The sequence below is a fragment of the Salmo salar genome, chromosome ssa01 (assembly GCF_905237065.1).
Source record: "Salmo salar chromosome ssa01, Ssal_v3.1, whole genome shotgun sequence".
NCBI classification, from domain to species: Eukaryota; Metazoa; Chordata; class Actinopteri; order Salmoniformes; family Salmonidae; genus Salmo; species Salmo salar.
In genome coordinates, this window is record NC_059442.1 from 88,484,667 (window position 1) to 88,501,213 (window position 16,547).

At 42.4% G+C, this 16,547-nt stretch overlaps 1 protein-coding gene across 2 annotated transcripts; it reads left to right on the forward strand.

The window, feature by feature from the left end:
* The first annotated feature begins 1,387 nt into the window (after positions 1 to 1,387).
* On the forward strand, positions 1,388 to 16,421 carry LOC106609444 (SH3 domain-binding protein 1). 2 transcript variants are annotated; one of them, XM_014208299.2, is made up of 18 exons: positions 1,388 to 1,630; positions 8,161 to 8,203; positions 9,306 to 9,410; positions 9,503 to 9,579; positions 9,671 to 9,782; positions 10,219 to 10,295; positions 10,601 to 10,688; positions 10,802 to 10,870; positions 10,982 to 11,072; positions 12,160 to 12,296; positions 12,430 to 12,538; positions 12,661 to 12,742; positions 12,857 to 12,937; positions 13,405 to 13,518; positions 13,780 to 13,877; positions 14,109 to 14,271; positions 14,404 to 14,759; positions 15,216 to 16,421. In XM_014208299.2, exons 1-18 carry the CDS (start codon positions 1,584 to 1,586, stop codon positions 15,470 to 15,472), a joined length of 2,106 nt encoding a protein of 701 aa, XP_014063774.1. In that variant the 5' UTR covers positions 1,388 to 1,583; the 3' UTR covers positions 15,473 to 16,421. The 2 variants fall into 2 exon arrangements, with proteins under 2 accessions (XP_014063774.1, XP_045579894.1); XM_045723938.1 differs by lacking the exons at positions 1,388 to 1,630; positions 8,161 to 8,203 and adding an exon at positions 8,690 to 8,698.
* The last annotated feature ends 126 nt before the right edge of the window (positions 16,422 to 16,547 follow it).

Genomic DNA, 16,547 nt, shown 5'->3' on the forward strand with positions numbered 1-16,547 from the left:
TGTTACAGCTGTAGAACTTTTGGAGGATTTTAAGGCCCGTGCCAAACTTTTTCAACCTCCTGAGGGGGAAGAGGCGCTGTTGCCCCTGCTTCATGACTGTGCGTGTGTTTTTAGACCATTTTAAGTCTTAAGTGATTTGGACACAGAGTATCTTGAAGCTCTCGACCTGCTCCACCGTGGCCCCGTCGATGTGGATAGGGGCGTGCTCACCCCCCCGTTTCATGTAGTCCACGATCAGCTCCTTGGACTTACTGACGTTGAGGGAGAGGTTGTTGTTCTGGTACCACACTGCCAGGTCATTGACCTCCTCCCTGTAGAGTCACTCATCGTCAGCGGTGATCATCGTGCTGTCAGCAAACTTGCTGATGGTGTTGGAGTCATGCGTGGCCACGCAGTCGTGGGTGAACAGGGAGTACAGGAGGGGACTAAGCACACGCCTCTGTGTTGAGGGTCAGCATGGTGGAGGTGATGTTGCCTACCCTCACCACCTGGGGTTGGCCAGTCAGGAAGTCCAGGATCCAGTTGCAGAGGGAGGTGTTCAGACCCAGAGTTCTAAGCTTGGTGACGAGCTTGGAAGGGAGCATTGGAGCCTGTGTAATGATTCCACCTTATTCCTGTATTGTCCTTTTGCTCATTTGATGACTCTGTGGAGGTCATAGCGGGCCTTCTTGTACTTATTCCTGTCTTCGGCCGTAGCCTCAGGGTTGTCTACGATAGCTATGTGTGTGGTATCCCTATGTGTGTGGTATCTTTTAGTTTAGCACCTAACCTTGGTGTTAATCCAGGGCTTTTGATTGGAATGGCAGCAACCCTCACCGTGGGGACAACAACGCCGATACATTTTCTGATGAAGCCGGTGACATTGCAGGTAATTACATTTGTGGGGTACAGAGATAAGATAGTCATTCAAAAATCATGTTAAACACTATTATTGCACACAGTGTGAGTCCATGCAACTTATTATGTGACTTGTTAAGAAAATGTTTACTCCTGAATTGATTTAGTCTTGCCATAACAAAGGGGTTGAATACTTATTGACTCAAGACATTTCAGCTTTTCCTTTTAAATTAGTTTGTAAAAAAATAAACATAATTCCACTTTGACGTTATGGGTTATTGTGTGTAGGCCAGTGACAAAAATCAAAATGTAATCCATTTTAAATTCAGGCTGTAACACAACAAAATGTTGCACAAGTCAAGCGGTGTGAGTACTTTCTGAAGGCATTGTAAATAGGCAGATTACAATATCTAGATGGATATACATCTATGACTCAGATAGATATTACATGATAATGTTTCACATTGTGATATTGGGAAAAAACCCTCTTCCCCCTGCTGCTGCTTCAGTTGAAGCAACTTCCTCTTCTCTCAGACTTGTGTGACAGTCACACTTCCGAAACAAGAACGAATACTGCTGGATGACAGAGCCGCACACTCACAACACACACAGAAGAAAACCCCTTGCAGTGGTGCTTGCTAATTTAAATAGTACAGTCACTGACAAGGTGATACCTGACTGAAGTCCTGGCTGGAGTTCAGGACAGAAGGATAGTTTGTAAGAGGAGGGTTGATTCCTGTGCGACAATGCTAAAATCATTCAACCTCTTAAAGCAGTTAGGATCTGTGGGGAAGTAAGTACTTTCATGTGCCATTTTGGACTTTTTTGGGGGGGGGGGATTGTAAATGCTACAATAGCCTATTTCTGTTGATTCTAGTAGTTTAGTAGCATACTACACTAGTTATTACAGAAAATAGAGCTAACAATATAAAATGGAGAATACAATCATCAGTTAATGTACTTCTGTAACCAATGCTACATGTATCAAGTTTTGTGACAATCTAAACTCCAGTCCAGTTCTGAGTTTTAGTCTTATTTTCACTGTGAGCACCTGTGTGTTGAAGGGAAAACCTTTAGACAAGCTTTTGGTGAGTGAGGAGTTTAAGAAGAGTCAGCTGAGTTCTGCTTAGGTCAGGGTATCTTTGGTGTCTGAAGAAAATCTGAGCTTGTTGTTGTCATGCCACCCGTAGTATGAAAGTAAGAAGAACAATGTTAAGAATCCGACAGACAGGTGAGAATAGTGGATAACTGTAATGTTTAGTCTTGATGAGTGAGAGATCAGTCATAACAATGAACAGTTATTTTAGATAGTGTCACGGGCGAGATGACAAGTGCAGTGTGTTTAAATCATGTTTTACTTTGTGTGTGGCCTGTGACATAATGGGTTAAAGAGTAAACTTGAAAGCACATCCCCGCCCACAAGATATCCCATGTATCTCAAAAGTCAACTGTGCCCCTGGCTGACCTTTGACCTAGTAATGTGACATTTACAAAAACTAAATCTTCATGTGTATGTACTATATTATGCTGCAGATTAGCTGAAATATGTCATTGGACACCCACGTTGGGTTGTTGAGACCCACACTATCCTGTGTGCTGTGTGTTTGCAGTCCTCTCTTCCACTGACGTGTTTTCAGACTATTGACAAGCCCTGCTAACTAACAGGGCGGCTGCACCAGTAGAGAGCTCTAACCACTTTAGATGAGCACCAACCTACACTCATCTTACTGACTGACTGACTGACTGACTGACTGACTGACTGACTGTAACCGTAACTATCAAGACACACACACAGGCAGACACCTATGGACTTTTTAGTTGAAGAAAATAAAAAACTGTTGGAAAATGCTTGAATGTAGAAATACTCCTCCAGCTATTCTAGAAAAATTGTAGTGTCCATCTGTTGTTGTAACAGGAAAGTTGAAATGAGAGTGAGTGACACAAAAGAGGGAACTTGCTCTTGATGTCATAGATACTTTCACAGAGATGGTGGGAATATCTCCTCTTATAGATTTCAATCAAAAGAAGTTTAGGTGCTAATCATGTGACCTAGCTGTGACCTGGGTTGGGGTTCAAAGCTACACTGCAGCTGTTTCACTGCTATCAATCACACTGCTCTCTATGAGCCCGATTCAGACTTAGGAAATGTATGCCTTTCCTATGCACGCCTTTTCTATGCACTTCTCAGTATTTAGTATTCAGATGTACCTTCTGCAGGTGCATAACGGGCTTTGCAGGCGTGGTTCCCCTGCGTGGGCTGAATTAATTTAATAAAATTGCTAAAAACACTCTCACTTGCTGGCCAACAGATTTTCTCATGGAGTTTTCATTCAATAGAGTTTTCCGTACATTTATCTTAATCCATCCCTTTAAATAAGGTGTACCTTTACTTATAATTTTGTCGATAGACTCACTAGAATACATGGAGAGAACGGGTTCAGAATATAGGGATCATTGACAGGAAGCCAACTAAATATATTCTTCTCTGTTTCAGCACCACCTGATTTAAAAACATTCTTATCTTGTAGATTATTTCAGCACATTTTAGGGGTAGGAAAGTATGTATGACTCATAAAAAACAGGGTTGGAGAGCCTTTACACACTAAATATATTGATGGATGAAAAATACAGTGGTTGAACAATAGTCCTATAAATCTACCCTAATCCTCACTAATCATGGAACTGTATGACAACGGTCCAGTCATTGTGAACCATGCGCCAGGCTCTGGGTTTACACTGCTCTGTGTAGTCTGAGTTCCATAATGATTCAAATAGGCTACATGTCCCAAATTATTGCATAACGTTAGGCTAATATTATCCACTAATGCTAGCGACCCCAGGAACAATTTACAAGGCTGTGACAGAAGACAGAAAAGTAAATGGAATGGAATGGAATTATGCAAAATGTGGGCTACAAATCGAAGGAAACTAACACTAAAATTACAGTTATAAATGTATGTGGATATTACTGATGGTGGCTCCCGATAGCAGCTAATATTTAAAATGATACAAATTATAAACTAAAACTTAGAAAAGCCCGACATATAGTACCAGTTAAAAGTTTGGACACACCTACTCAATCAAGGGTTTTTCTTTATTTTTACTATTTTCTTAATTGTAGAATAATAGTGAAGACATCAAAACTATGAAATAACACATGTGGAATCGTGTAGTAACTAAAAGAGTGTTAAACAAATAAATATGTTTTATACTGTATTTTAGATTCTTCAACGTAGCTACCCTTTGCCTTGATGACAGCTTTGCACACACTTTGAAAGTTTCTTCAAGTGCAGTTGCAAAAATCATCAAGCTCTATGATGTTTTTGGTGCTCATGAGGACCTCCACAGGAAAGGAAGACCCAGGGTTACCTCTGCTGCAGAGGATAAGTTCATTAGAGTTACCAGCCTCAGAAATTGCAGCCCAAATAAATGTAACAGACACATCTCAACATCAACTGTTCAGAGGAGACTGCGTCAATCAGACCTTCATGGTCAAATTGCTGCAAAGAATCCACTACTAAAGGACACCAATAAGAAGAAGAGACTTGCTTGGGCCAAGAAACATGAGTAATGGACATTAGACCGGTGGAAATCTGTCCTTTGGTCTGATTAGTCCAAATTTTAGATTTTTGGTTCCAATAGCCGTGTCTTTGTGAGACGCAGAGTAGGTGAACGGATGATCTCTGCATGTGTGGTTCCCACTGTGAAGCGGGGAGGAGGTGTGATGGTGTGATGGTGCTTTGCTGGTGACGCTGTCAGTGATTTATTTAGAATTCAAGGCAGACTTAACCAGCATGGCTACCACAGTATTCTGCAGCGATACACCATCCCATCTGCTTTGTGCTTAGTGGGACTATCATTTGTTTTTCAACTGGACAATGACCCAAAACACACCTCCAGGCTGTGTTAGGGCTATTTGACCAAGAAGGAGAGTGATGGAGTGCTACATCAGATGACCTGGCCTCTACAATCACCTGACCTCAACCCAATTGAGATGGTTTGGGATGAGTTGGACTGCAGAGTGAAGGAAAAGCAGCCAACAAGTACTTAGCATATGTGGGAACTCCTTCAAGACTGTTGGAAAAGCATTCTAAAGCTGTCATCAAGGCAAGGGTGGCTACTTTGAAGAATGTAAAATGTAAAATATATATTTTGGTTACAACATGATTCCATATGTGTTATTTCATAGTTTTGATGTCTTCACTACTATTCTACAATGTAGAAAATAATCAAAATAAAGAAAACCCTTGAATGAGTAGGTGTGTCCAAACTTTTGACTGGTACTGTATAATTGAAACATTATAAAGCGCACAAATCAACTCTCTCTCTCCTTTCTCTCTCTCTGTCTCTCTCTCTCTGTCTCTTTCTCTCAATTCAGTTGCAATTTAAGGGGCTTTATTGGCATGGGAAACATATGTTTTTTGTTTCCTCTAGGGCAGTGGTTCCCAAACTTTTTATAGTTCCGTACCCCTTCAAATGTTCAACCTCCAACTGCGTACCCTCTGTAGCACCAGGGTCAGCGCACTCTCAAATGTTGTTTTTTGTCATCATTGTAAGCCTGCTACACTGTACAGTTCATTTATTAAACATAAGATTGAGTGTGAGTTTTTGTCGCAACCCGGATCGTGGGAAGTGACAAAGAGCTCTTATAGGACCAGGGCACAAATAATAATTTTGCTCTTTATTTAGCCATCTTACATATAACACCTTATTTGTTCAGAAAAAATGGTGAATAACTCACCACAGATTAATGAGAAGGGTGTGCTTAAAAGGATGCACATAAATCTGCAATGTTGGTTTGTATTGGAGAGTCTCAGTCTTAAATCATTTTCCACACAGTCTGTGACTGTATTTAGATTTCCTGCTAGTGAGGGCCGAGAATCCACTCTTACATAGGTATGTGTGGCAAAGGGCATCAGTGTCTTAACAGCGCAATTTGCCAAGGCAAGAAACTCTGGCAGTGGCTTCTGATTAAATAACATTTTCACAGAACCGCTTGTTGCAATTTCGATGAGGCTCTCTTGTTCAGATATTGGTAAGTGTACTGGAGGCAGGGCATGAAAGGGAGAATGAATCCATTTGTTTGGGTCATCCGTTTTAGGAAAGTACCTGTGTAATTGCGCACCCAACTCACTCAGGTGCTTGCTATCACATTTGACATTGTCCGTAAGCTGGAGTTCATTTGCACACACAAAAATCATACAATGATGTAAAGACCTGTGTGTTGTCCTTGTTAATGCAGACAGAGAAGAGCTCCAACTTCTTAATCACAGCCTCAATTGTGTCCCTCACATTGAATATAGTCGTGGAGAGTCCCGGTAATCCTAGATTCAGATCATTCAGGCGAGAAAAAATATCACCCAGATAGGCCAGTCGTGTGAGAAACTTGTCATCATGCAAGCAGTCAGACAAGTTAAGAAAACATTAAGCTCGTCTCTCAATTTAAAAAAACTGTCAATACTTTGCCCCTTGATAACCAGCGCACTTATGTATGTTGTAAAAGTGTTACATGGTCGCTGCCCATATCATTGTATAGTACAGAAAATACATGAGAGTTCAGGGGCTTTGCTTTAACAAAGTTAGCCATTTTCACTGTAGTATCCAAAACGTCTTTCAAGCTGTCAGGCATTCCCTTGGCAGCAAGAGCCTCTCGGTGGATGCTGCAGTGTACCCAAGTGGCGTCGGGAGCAACTGCTTGCACGCGCGTTACCACTACTATGTCTCCCGGTTATGTATTTTGCGCCATCAGTACAGATGCCAACACATCTTGACCACTATAGTCCATTTGATGTCACAAAGGTGTCCAGTACTTTAAAAAATACCCTCTGATGTTGTCCTGGTTTCCAGTGGTTTGCAGAAGAGGATGTCTTCCTTAATTGACCCCCCATAAGCGTAACAGACATGTGCCAGGCCCGCCACGTCTGTTGACTCATCCAGCTGTAACACATATAATTCACTGGCTTGTTTGCGAAGCAGTAATTGTTTCAAAACATCTCCTGCCATGTCACTGATGCGTCGTAAAACAGTGTTGTTTGATGAAGCGATTGTCTGTATAGTTTACTTGGCCTTTCCCCCCAGCATTGTCCCAGCCATATCCGCGGCAGCAGGAAGAATTAAGTCCTCCACAATAGTATGGGGCTTGCCTGTCCTAGCCACTCAGTAGCTCACCATATAAGACACTTATAGCCCCTTCTTATTAATGGTATCTGTTGCTTTTATACAAGTCTTACTACTTGAAAGTCGTCTTTATTATCACTCAAAAAAACTCCCGTGGTTTATTTTTCAAATTGTCATGTTTCGTTTCTAAATGTCTGCGCAAGAGGGAAGGTTTCCTCCGACAGAGTAATGGTTAATGTGATTGGATGTTAATTATTTGACTAGGCTACCTGTATTTGACATTGTGTTGTTATTTTGCTGAACAGTAGATGATTTAATTTTATTTTTGGCAGTGAAACGAGGCTACTCAGGTGAGAAGAAACCTCACCCAAATGTATAGCCCCATTGGAAAATATAAATGTTCTGTTTATATATATAAAAAATGTGAATCACATTTTTATTTGGCGTACCCCCGACGGCATTGGTTCATGTACCCCAGTTTGGGAATACCTGCTCTAGGGCAATGGGGTCTAGATGGAATTTGTATTTGTGGTCCTGGCGACTGGACCTTTTTTGGAATACCATTATTTTTGTACTAAGACCCCTGGGGGTACTTGACCTGTCCACAGGGGGTACTTGAGAAGACTCATGAGACCATAGGCCTATTGGTAAAATGCACATGAGGGGGTACTTCAGGCAAAATTCAGTTGCTGGTACAGTAAGCGAAAAAGGTTGGGAACCTCTGGGTGAGGGCCCTGGCGTGAGCAGTAGCCCTCATCAGCCAACTTCCCCTCCCTCTATCTGGCCTGTTTCCTATCTAAACCACAGCAGTAGCCTCCACTCTCTAACTTTAGGATGTTGATCTCATCTGACTGACAGCAGAAGACTTAAATGTGTACTAATCTCCCATAGAGCTGCACCCCAAGAAGAGTGGCTGCTGAACTAATGGGGATCCATAATACATTTTTGTCATTTAGCAGACACTCTTATCCAGAGCCACTTACAGTAGTGAATGCATACATTTCATTTCATGCATTTCATTTTTTTTTGTACTGCATATTTTTCCCCCCGTGGGAATCGAACCAATAACCCTGGCGTTGCACACACCATGCTGGCGTTGCAAACACCATGCTCTACCAACTGAGCCACAGGGAAGAATAAATGCTCATACTGCAACACACTGCAAAACAAAAACGGCCTGAAAGCCTTTTTTATTCCTATCAACAGATCACAGGATGCCACTAACCTTCTCACAGAGGATCTGGTTATGGTGAGTTAAGGCTGATTATAAAGGGGGATAGAGGATCTGGTTATGGTGAGTTAAGGCTGATTATAAAGGAGGATAGAGGATCTCGTTATGGTGCGTTAAGGCTGATTATAAAGGAGGATAGAGGATCTGGTTATGGTGCGTTAAGGCTGATTATAAAGGGGGATAGAGGATCTCGTTATGGTGCGTTAAGGCTGATTATAAAGGGGGATAGAGGATCAGGTTATGGTGCATTAAGGATGATTATAAAGGGGGATAGATGATCTCGTTATGGTGAGTTGAGGCCGATTATAAAGGAGGATATAAGATCTTGTTATGGTGAGTTAAGGCTGATTATAAAGGAGGATAGAGGATCTGGTTATGGTGAGTTAATGCTGATTATGAAGGGGGATAGAGGATCTGGTTATGGTGAGTTAATGCTGATTATGAAGGGGGATAGAGGATCTGGTTATGGTGAGTTAATGCTGATAATGAAGGGGGATAGAGGATCTGGTTATGGTGAGTTAATGCTGATTATGAAGGGGGATAGAGGATCTGGTTATGGTGAGTTAATGCTGATTATAAAGGAGGATAGAGGATCTGGTTATGGTGAGTTAATGCTGATTATGAAGGGGGATAGAGGATCTGGTTATGGTGAGTTAATGCTGATTATGAAGGGGGATAGAGGATCTGGTTATGGTGAGTTAATGCTGATTATGAAGGGGGATAGAGGATCTGGTTATGGTGAGTTAATGCTGATAATGAAGGGGGATAGAGGATCTGGTTATGGTGAGTTAATGCTGATTATGAAGGGGGATAGAGGATCTGGTTATGGTGAGTTAATGCTGATTATGAAGGGGGATAGAGGATCTGGTTATGGTGAGTTAATGCTGATTATGAAGGGGGATAGAGGATCTGGTTATGGTGAGTTAATGCTGATTATAAAGGAGGATAGAGGAGGAGGGGGATAGAGGAGGATAGTGGATTTGGTTATGGTACGTTAAGGCAGATTATAAAGGGGGATAGCAGTTGCTCAGTTCACTACGTGAAGGGTGAATACATTTGTACCTAGCTCACACTGTGAACATAAGACACACTCTATATCTGTCATTTTCATTGGTCTAAGGTGGAGCAGCGGGTGGAGCCAGCCAAGAAGGCAGCGCAGGTTATTCACAAGAAGCTGCTTGGCTGTCTGCAGAGTCAGCTAGGGCTGGACACCGAGAGACGAATGGTAACATCTCCTCTTTTTCACCTTTCATCCTTTCCCCTTGACTTGACTTACATCTGTTATGATTATCAATACAAAACTATCTCTCTCTCCAGAAAAAACTCCCTCTCATGCTGCTCTCTGTTAGCATGGCTGAGAGCTTTAAAGACTTTGATGCAGACTCTTCTATCAGGTACTTTAAGTAGCCAAACCATTTATTCATCATCCAAATTATCAGTCAAACATTAATCAATTAATCAATCAGTCTATTTCCTCTCTGATAGGAAAGTGTTGGAGATGTGTTGCTTCATGGAGAACCATCTGGCCAAAACGTTGTCTGAATTTGAGCTGAAGCTGGAGAAGGAGGTTTTGGAGCCTCTCAATAAGCTCAGTGAGGTAAGGGCTGCAGGAGCAAGAGGCTTTCAGACACTTTTGGACAAAAATGAAAGTTTATGATTATGTAGTATCACATCAAATCAAATGTTATTTGTCACATGCGCAGAATACAACAGGTGCAAACCTTACCGTGAAATGCTTACTTACAAGCCCTTAACCAACAATGTAGTTTTTAAGAAAAATAAGAGTTAAGAAAAATACTTACTAAATAAAGTAAAAAATTAAAGAGCAATAATAAAATAACAATAACGAGGCTATATACAGAGGGTACCGGTGCAGAGTTGAGTTAATTTGTACATGTAGGTAGGGGTAAAGTGACTATGTACAGTATAGATAATAAACAGCGAGGAGCAGCAGCGCAAAAAATGCAAATAGTCTGGGTAGCCATTTGATTAGCTGTTCAGCATATGAATACTAATTCTGTTCCCATCTGTAGGAAGACCTTCCAGAGATTCTCAAAAACAAGAAGCAGTTTGCAAAACTCACAATGGACTGGCACAATGCACTCAACAAGTGGGTCACACATTCTGTGTGATTGTATTTAGCACTTTAAGATGTTTTATTGTCACATACACCAGATAGGTGACAGACCCTATATGTTCCAGACCAGTGGCGGTAGTGGTTGACACAGTTCCATTTATTCTATTCCAGCCATTACATTGAACCCATCCTCCTATAGCTCCGCCCACCAGCCTCCTCTGTTCCAGACAGTGCATAGTTCCTTTATACATCTATAATAACTACCTTTAATCAGTATCTCCATTGTGTCCTCTCGTTTGCTTTCTGGATTCTGATCATGAATGACTTTGCCCCTTCAGGTCCCAGGCCAGTACAGGCCCTCAGGCAAAGCAGGACGGCCTGAAAGAAGAGGTGGAGGAGGCCTGGAGGAAACTGGAGAGCATCAAGGTGTTGGATGGTCACTCCTATTACGTGTTACTGTTTAAGACACTTTGTTGTTTCATGTGGTAGTTTTAGCCTCTTACATACATACTGTTGGTCTGGCTATTCATTCTCTGCAGGACCAATACTCTGCAGATCTCTATCACTTTGCCACTAAAGAAGATGCCTATGCCAACTACTTCATTCATGTGAGTGTGGCCCGCTAATTGTCCTCTCTTTCAAGCTGTGTTTTACTTTTGTTAATTATCATGTGCTATTAGGAATTAGATTTGATAAGTGCCTGGTTTGTGCCCTCTCAGCTGCTGGAACTACAAGCAGAACATCATAAGAATTCCCATGACTTCCTGGAACGAAACATCACTGAGCTAAAAGAAAGCCACAATCAAACAGGTGAATAGTGTGTATGTATGTATGTATGTTCAGTACCAGTCAAAAGTTTGGAGACACCTTCTCATTCCAGGGGTTTTCCACCAAATAAATGCTTCACAGAGTTCAAGTAACAGACACATCAACATCAACTGTTCAGAGGAGACTGTGTGAATCAGGCCTTCATGGTCAAATTGCTACAAAGAAACCACTACTAAAGGACACCAATAATAAGAAGAGACTTGCTTGGGCCAAGAAACACAAGCAATGGACATTAGACTGGTGGAAATCTGTCCTTTGGTCTGATGAGTCCAAATGTGATATTTTTGGTTCCAACCGCTGTGTCTTTGTGAGACGCAGAATGGGTGAACGGATGATCTCTGCATGTGTGGTTCCCACCATCCATGAAGCATGGAGGAGGTGGTGTGATGACGTGGGGGTGCTTTGCTGGTGACATTGTCTGTGATTTATTTAGAATTCAAGGCACACTTAACCAGCATGGCTACCACAGCATTCTGCAGTGATACACCATCCCATCTGGTTTGCGCTTAGTGGGACTATCATTTGTTTTTCAATAAGACAATGGCCCAAAATACACTTCCAGGCTGTGTAAGGGCTATTTGTCCAAGAAGGAGAGTGATGGAGTGCTGCATCAGATGACCTGGCCTCCACAATCACCAGATTGCAAAGCTGTCATCAAGGCAAAGGGTGGCTACTTTGAAGAATCTTTGTTTCACACTTTCTTGGTTACTACATGATTCCATGTGTTATTTCATAGTTTTGATGTCTTCACTATTATTCTACAATGTAGAAAATAGTCAAATAAAGAAAAACCCTTGAATGAGTAGGTTTGTATGTGTGTGTGTGTGTGTGTGTGTGTGTGTGTGTGTGTGTGTGTGTGTGTGTGTGTGTGTGTGTGTGTGTGTGTGTGTGTGTGTGTGTGTGTGTGTGTGTGTGTGTGTGTGTGTGTGTGTGTACGGTATGTGTGTGTTTGCAGTTACAATACCCAGGCTTACTTACTGTACATAGGTAACTCACCCTATCCAATGTGTTGCTCCCACCTGCCAACAGTAGTATTTGTCCAGTGTGTCACCAGTATGTGTTACCACAGACTCCCAGAAGAACAACTCTAGGGGGAAGGTATATGGGGAGCCCCTGCTGACTCACCTGTATGACAGCGGCAGGGAGATCGCTGTTCCCATCCAGGAGTGTGTTCACATGCTGCTGCACACCGGCATGAGGGAGGAGGTGAGGACTGGGATTATTCATCTACTACATGGTATTCATGTGAATGGGATATAATTAATGAACTAGCCAGTCTACGATAATGCCCTCCTGGATAAAATGTGTCTCTATCTCTCTCCCTCCATCTCTCTCCCAGGGTCTGTTTCGTCTGGCGGCAGCAGCCTCGGTAGTGAAGAGACTGAAGAGCAGTCTGGATGGAGGAGTCATGAACCACAGCGAGTTCACTGACCCTCACGCAGTCGCAGGTCAGAGAGAATGTCCCTGTTGACAGTACTCCTTATTCAAGGTTTTCAAGTTTTAAATGTGTTTACTTGACAGTACAATAACACGTAGGCATTAAGCAGCATCTTCTATTTTTTCCATGTAGGGGCTTTGAAAAGCTACCTGAGAGAGCTGCCTGAACCCCTCATGACCTTTGAACTCTACAATGATTGGTTTCAAGCAGCAGGGTAAGGTCCATGATAGGTCTACATCTTAGAAGCATACAGTTTATAGTGTCTATATAATTTCTCTCTAATTTCTCCTCATCGAACGTCTCTCTGCCTGTCCCCGTCATTATTTAGGGAGAAAGAATTGACAGACAAACTTGAGCAGTTTAAAATTGTGCTGAAGAAGTTACCATCAGAAAACTACAACAACCTCCGGTACATAGCTCTCTCAGATCTTGACCAGTGGAGGCTGCTGAGGGGAGGATTGCTCATAATAATGGCTGGAACGGAGCATATGGAATTGCAACAAACCATGTGTTTGATGTATCTGATACCATTCTACTCAATTCGGCTCCAGCGATTACCATGAGCCCGTCCTCCCCAATTAAGGTGTCACTAACCTTCTGTGATCTTGAAAGATTCCTGTGTGAAGCTATAAACACTCAAGAATGATGCCGGGTGTGTGATGATTGTGAATCTCTTCCTATCTGCCTCTCTCTCTCTTTCTCTCTCTGTCTCTCTCTCTGTCTCTGTTTCTCTGTCTCCGTCTCGCTCTCTCTTTTTCTCTCTCTCTCTTTCTCTCTCTGTCTCTCTCTCTCTGTCTCTCTCTCTGTTTCTCTGTCTCCGTCTTGCTCTCTCTTTTTCTCTCTCTCTCTCTCTCTCCCCCCCCTCCCCTCTATTAGGTATCTGGTACAGTTCCTGTCATGTCTGTCAGAGCAGCAGGCAGTTAACAGGATGAGTCCCAGTAACATTGCCATAGTACTGGGTCCCAATCTGTTGTGGCCTCGCATGGAGGGGTGGGTACTATTGACATGGTGACAGAAAGAGGAAACTGAACCACACTGTCTATCTATCTGTCTGTCATAGCCCTCTGTCTCAGTGTTGTTCCTGATGTCACTTTCTATTTTTATTCATCTGATTAGGTCTGTGTTGTTTAGTACTTGACTTGAACCTCTTTTCTTTCTCCCTCCCTCTCTCTTTGTCTTACTTCAATGTTCCTCTCCTCCATCCAATTCTGTACCGTCATCTATTTTTCTCTATTTTCCTCTCTCTCTCAGGGAGGCAGCGTTGTTGGACATGGCGTCTGCCTCCTCTGTCCAGGTCGTGGCGGTGGTTGAGCCTCTCATAAAATACTCCAGCAGCCTGTTTCCAGAAGGTACAGTACCATCTTCAATGTTCTGTTTACTTGTGTTCCAGGGAGGGGTACTGGGAGTCCTTTAAGTGATGAGTTGGTTTGCATGACATTTGTGGAAGTTCGCCACTATGATACCAGAGCAAGCTGCCTGAATGCCTTATGACCACTCATGTTTATCTTACTGTGTTGAGCTAAGCTAGGTCGGTCTATGGATTTTTGATGCAACATCACCTATGTTGTGTTTCTTTCCAGAGGTGGACTTTGAGATTCCTGAACTTCCTGGGGTCTCAGATTTGACCTTGTTAGAACCTGAACCCTCAGAGTCTGGGAAAGAGAACCTTGCCAGAACTACCTCCTCCTCTTCCTTATGCTCTTCCTCTACCACTTCTCATCCTTCTCTCTGTAAAACAATCAGGTACCACACACAGAGACGGAACAGGAATGAAACATTGTCAACAGTCATTAATAAAGGCATTTGAACAGAGTTTACTTGTTCACTTTTTAATTATAACAGTGTGTTATCTAACACCGACCGTCTCCTCCTCAGCTCACCGTCACAGAACAGTGGAGGTCTATTCATCTTCAAGTCAGGCTCCATTGTTCATAGAACCACCACCTGGGGGAACTCTGCCTCAGACCCACCTAGCTCAACCCCACTTACCCATACCTCAGTCCAGACCCAGAGCACGTTCCCCATCTCAAGCCCAACACTGGTTCACAACACATCCCCACTACCCAGCCCCAAACTGGCTCCTGGCCCAACCCTGGTTCCTTCCCCACCACCAGTGTCTGAATGTAGTCCGACCCAGAAGCAGAGCCCTGAATCAGGATCACTAGAACTCATCTTAGAGGCCCCACCGGACTCCCCCAAAGCTTTACTGAAGATCACCTCACCATACAAACGTAGGTGATCCTCCACGGCCGTTCCATGACATGCTAATGGTGCATAGTAAAACACAGAACTCATGTGGTAGTTAGCTAACGCTATTTATTTACAGCGCTGAAGTCATCCATAGAGCTCATGTGGTAGTAAGCTAACGCTATCTATTGACAGTGCTGAAGTCATCCACAGAGCTCATGTGGTGTGTCACGATCCACCTCAGCATAAGTGGCAAAGTACTGCTCCACTTTAGTACACAGGAAGCCACGTTCTACGGCAGCAGTGGCCAAAATTACCAACGGCTTCTAATGACGAAACTGTTGTCATAAATAACTGTTGTACTACCACAACTAACAGGTTTAGTTTCAAGTCGATGTAAAGACAAATACTATAATATAATAATGCACATATATAGTCACAATAAGACTTATCCTAAATCAATCCTCAACACCCAACTACCTATTTCTCTCTTTTCACAGCGAGGAGTTCCTTTTTTCAACACAAGCGGTCCATCCCGGGTAAAGAGCAGGTGGTCGCTACATACTCCAGACCCAGGACCCCAGCCCCTACAGCCCCAGCAGAGGCACCCAAAACCCAGCCACACCCTGCACTCAAGTCCCTAGCTCCGGTCCTGAAGAAGGCCCCAAACAAAAAGGGTGCAATTAGGCCCCCTCAAATCCCACCACCCAAGCCCCCAGTACTGGTGAGCAAACAGGTGACCTCTATAGCGCAGTGATGAGGTAGAGATATAGAGTATCATCTAAGCCTGTGTAAAGAGGTTTTCTTATGCTTTAGGTACAAAAGTAGACTGTAACCTGACATTTGGTATAACCTTGTTTGGGTTGCATATCAAGGCCAGAGATGTATTGGGCTTCTGCAGCCAGTTCCAAGTGCTTTGTAGCTTGAGCGCTACCATACAGTTTTTTCAGAAATGATTCACACCCCTTGACTTTTTTCATGTTGTTGAGTTACAGCTTGAATTTAAAATAGATTCCATTTAGATTTGTGTGTCACTGGCCTACACACAATACCCCATAATGTCAAAGTGAAATTCTGTTTTTCAAAATTTGTACAAATGAATTACAAATGAAAAGCTGAGATGTCTCGAGTCAATAAGTATTCAACCCCTTTGTTATGGCAAGCCTAATAAGTTCAGGAGTAGAAATGTGTTTAACAAGTCACATAATAAGTTGAATGGACTCACTCTGTGCTATAATAGTGTTTAACATGATTTTTGAATGACTACCTCATCTGTAATGTCCCTCAGTCGAGCTGTGCATTTCAAACACAGATTCAACCACAAAGGCCAGGGAGGTTTTCCTTTGCCTCACAAAGAAGGACACCTATTGGTAGATACAGTAAGTAAAAAAAGAAAACGCAGACATGCCAAAGATGCTTCTACAAAGTATTGACTCAGGGGTGTAAATGCAATATTTCTGTATTTAATTTTCAATACATTTGCAAACATTTCTAAAATCATATTTTCACTTTGTCATTATGGTGTATTGTGTGTAGATGGGTGAGATTGTTGTGTTGTTGTAACACAACAACATCTGGAATAAGTCGAGGGATGTGAGTACTTTTTGAAGGCTCTGTATATGCATTATGTGTTGTGATTTATTAAGTGCTGTTTTCTAGTACAGTGTTTTCAGACATGTAAATAAAGTATTAATGCTAATTAAAAACATTTTATTACATTTATTATTATCATTATAGAAATATCATTGGTGTCAACAGCAGCACATTTATATGGATAGAAGACACTGCTTTAAAAAGAGGATTCAACCATTGGTTGACAGAATAGCAGACAA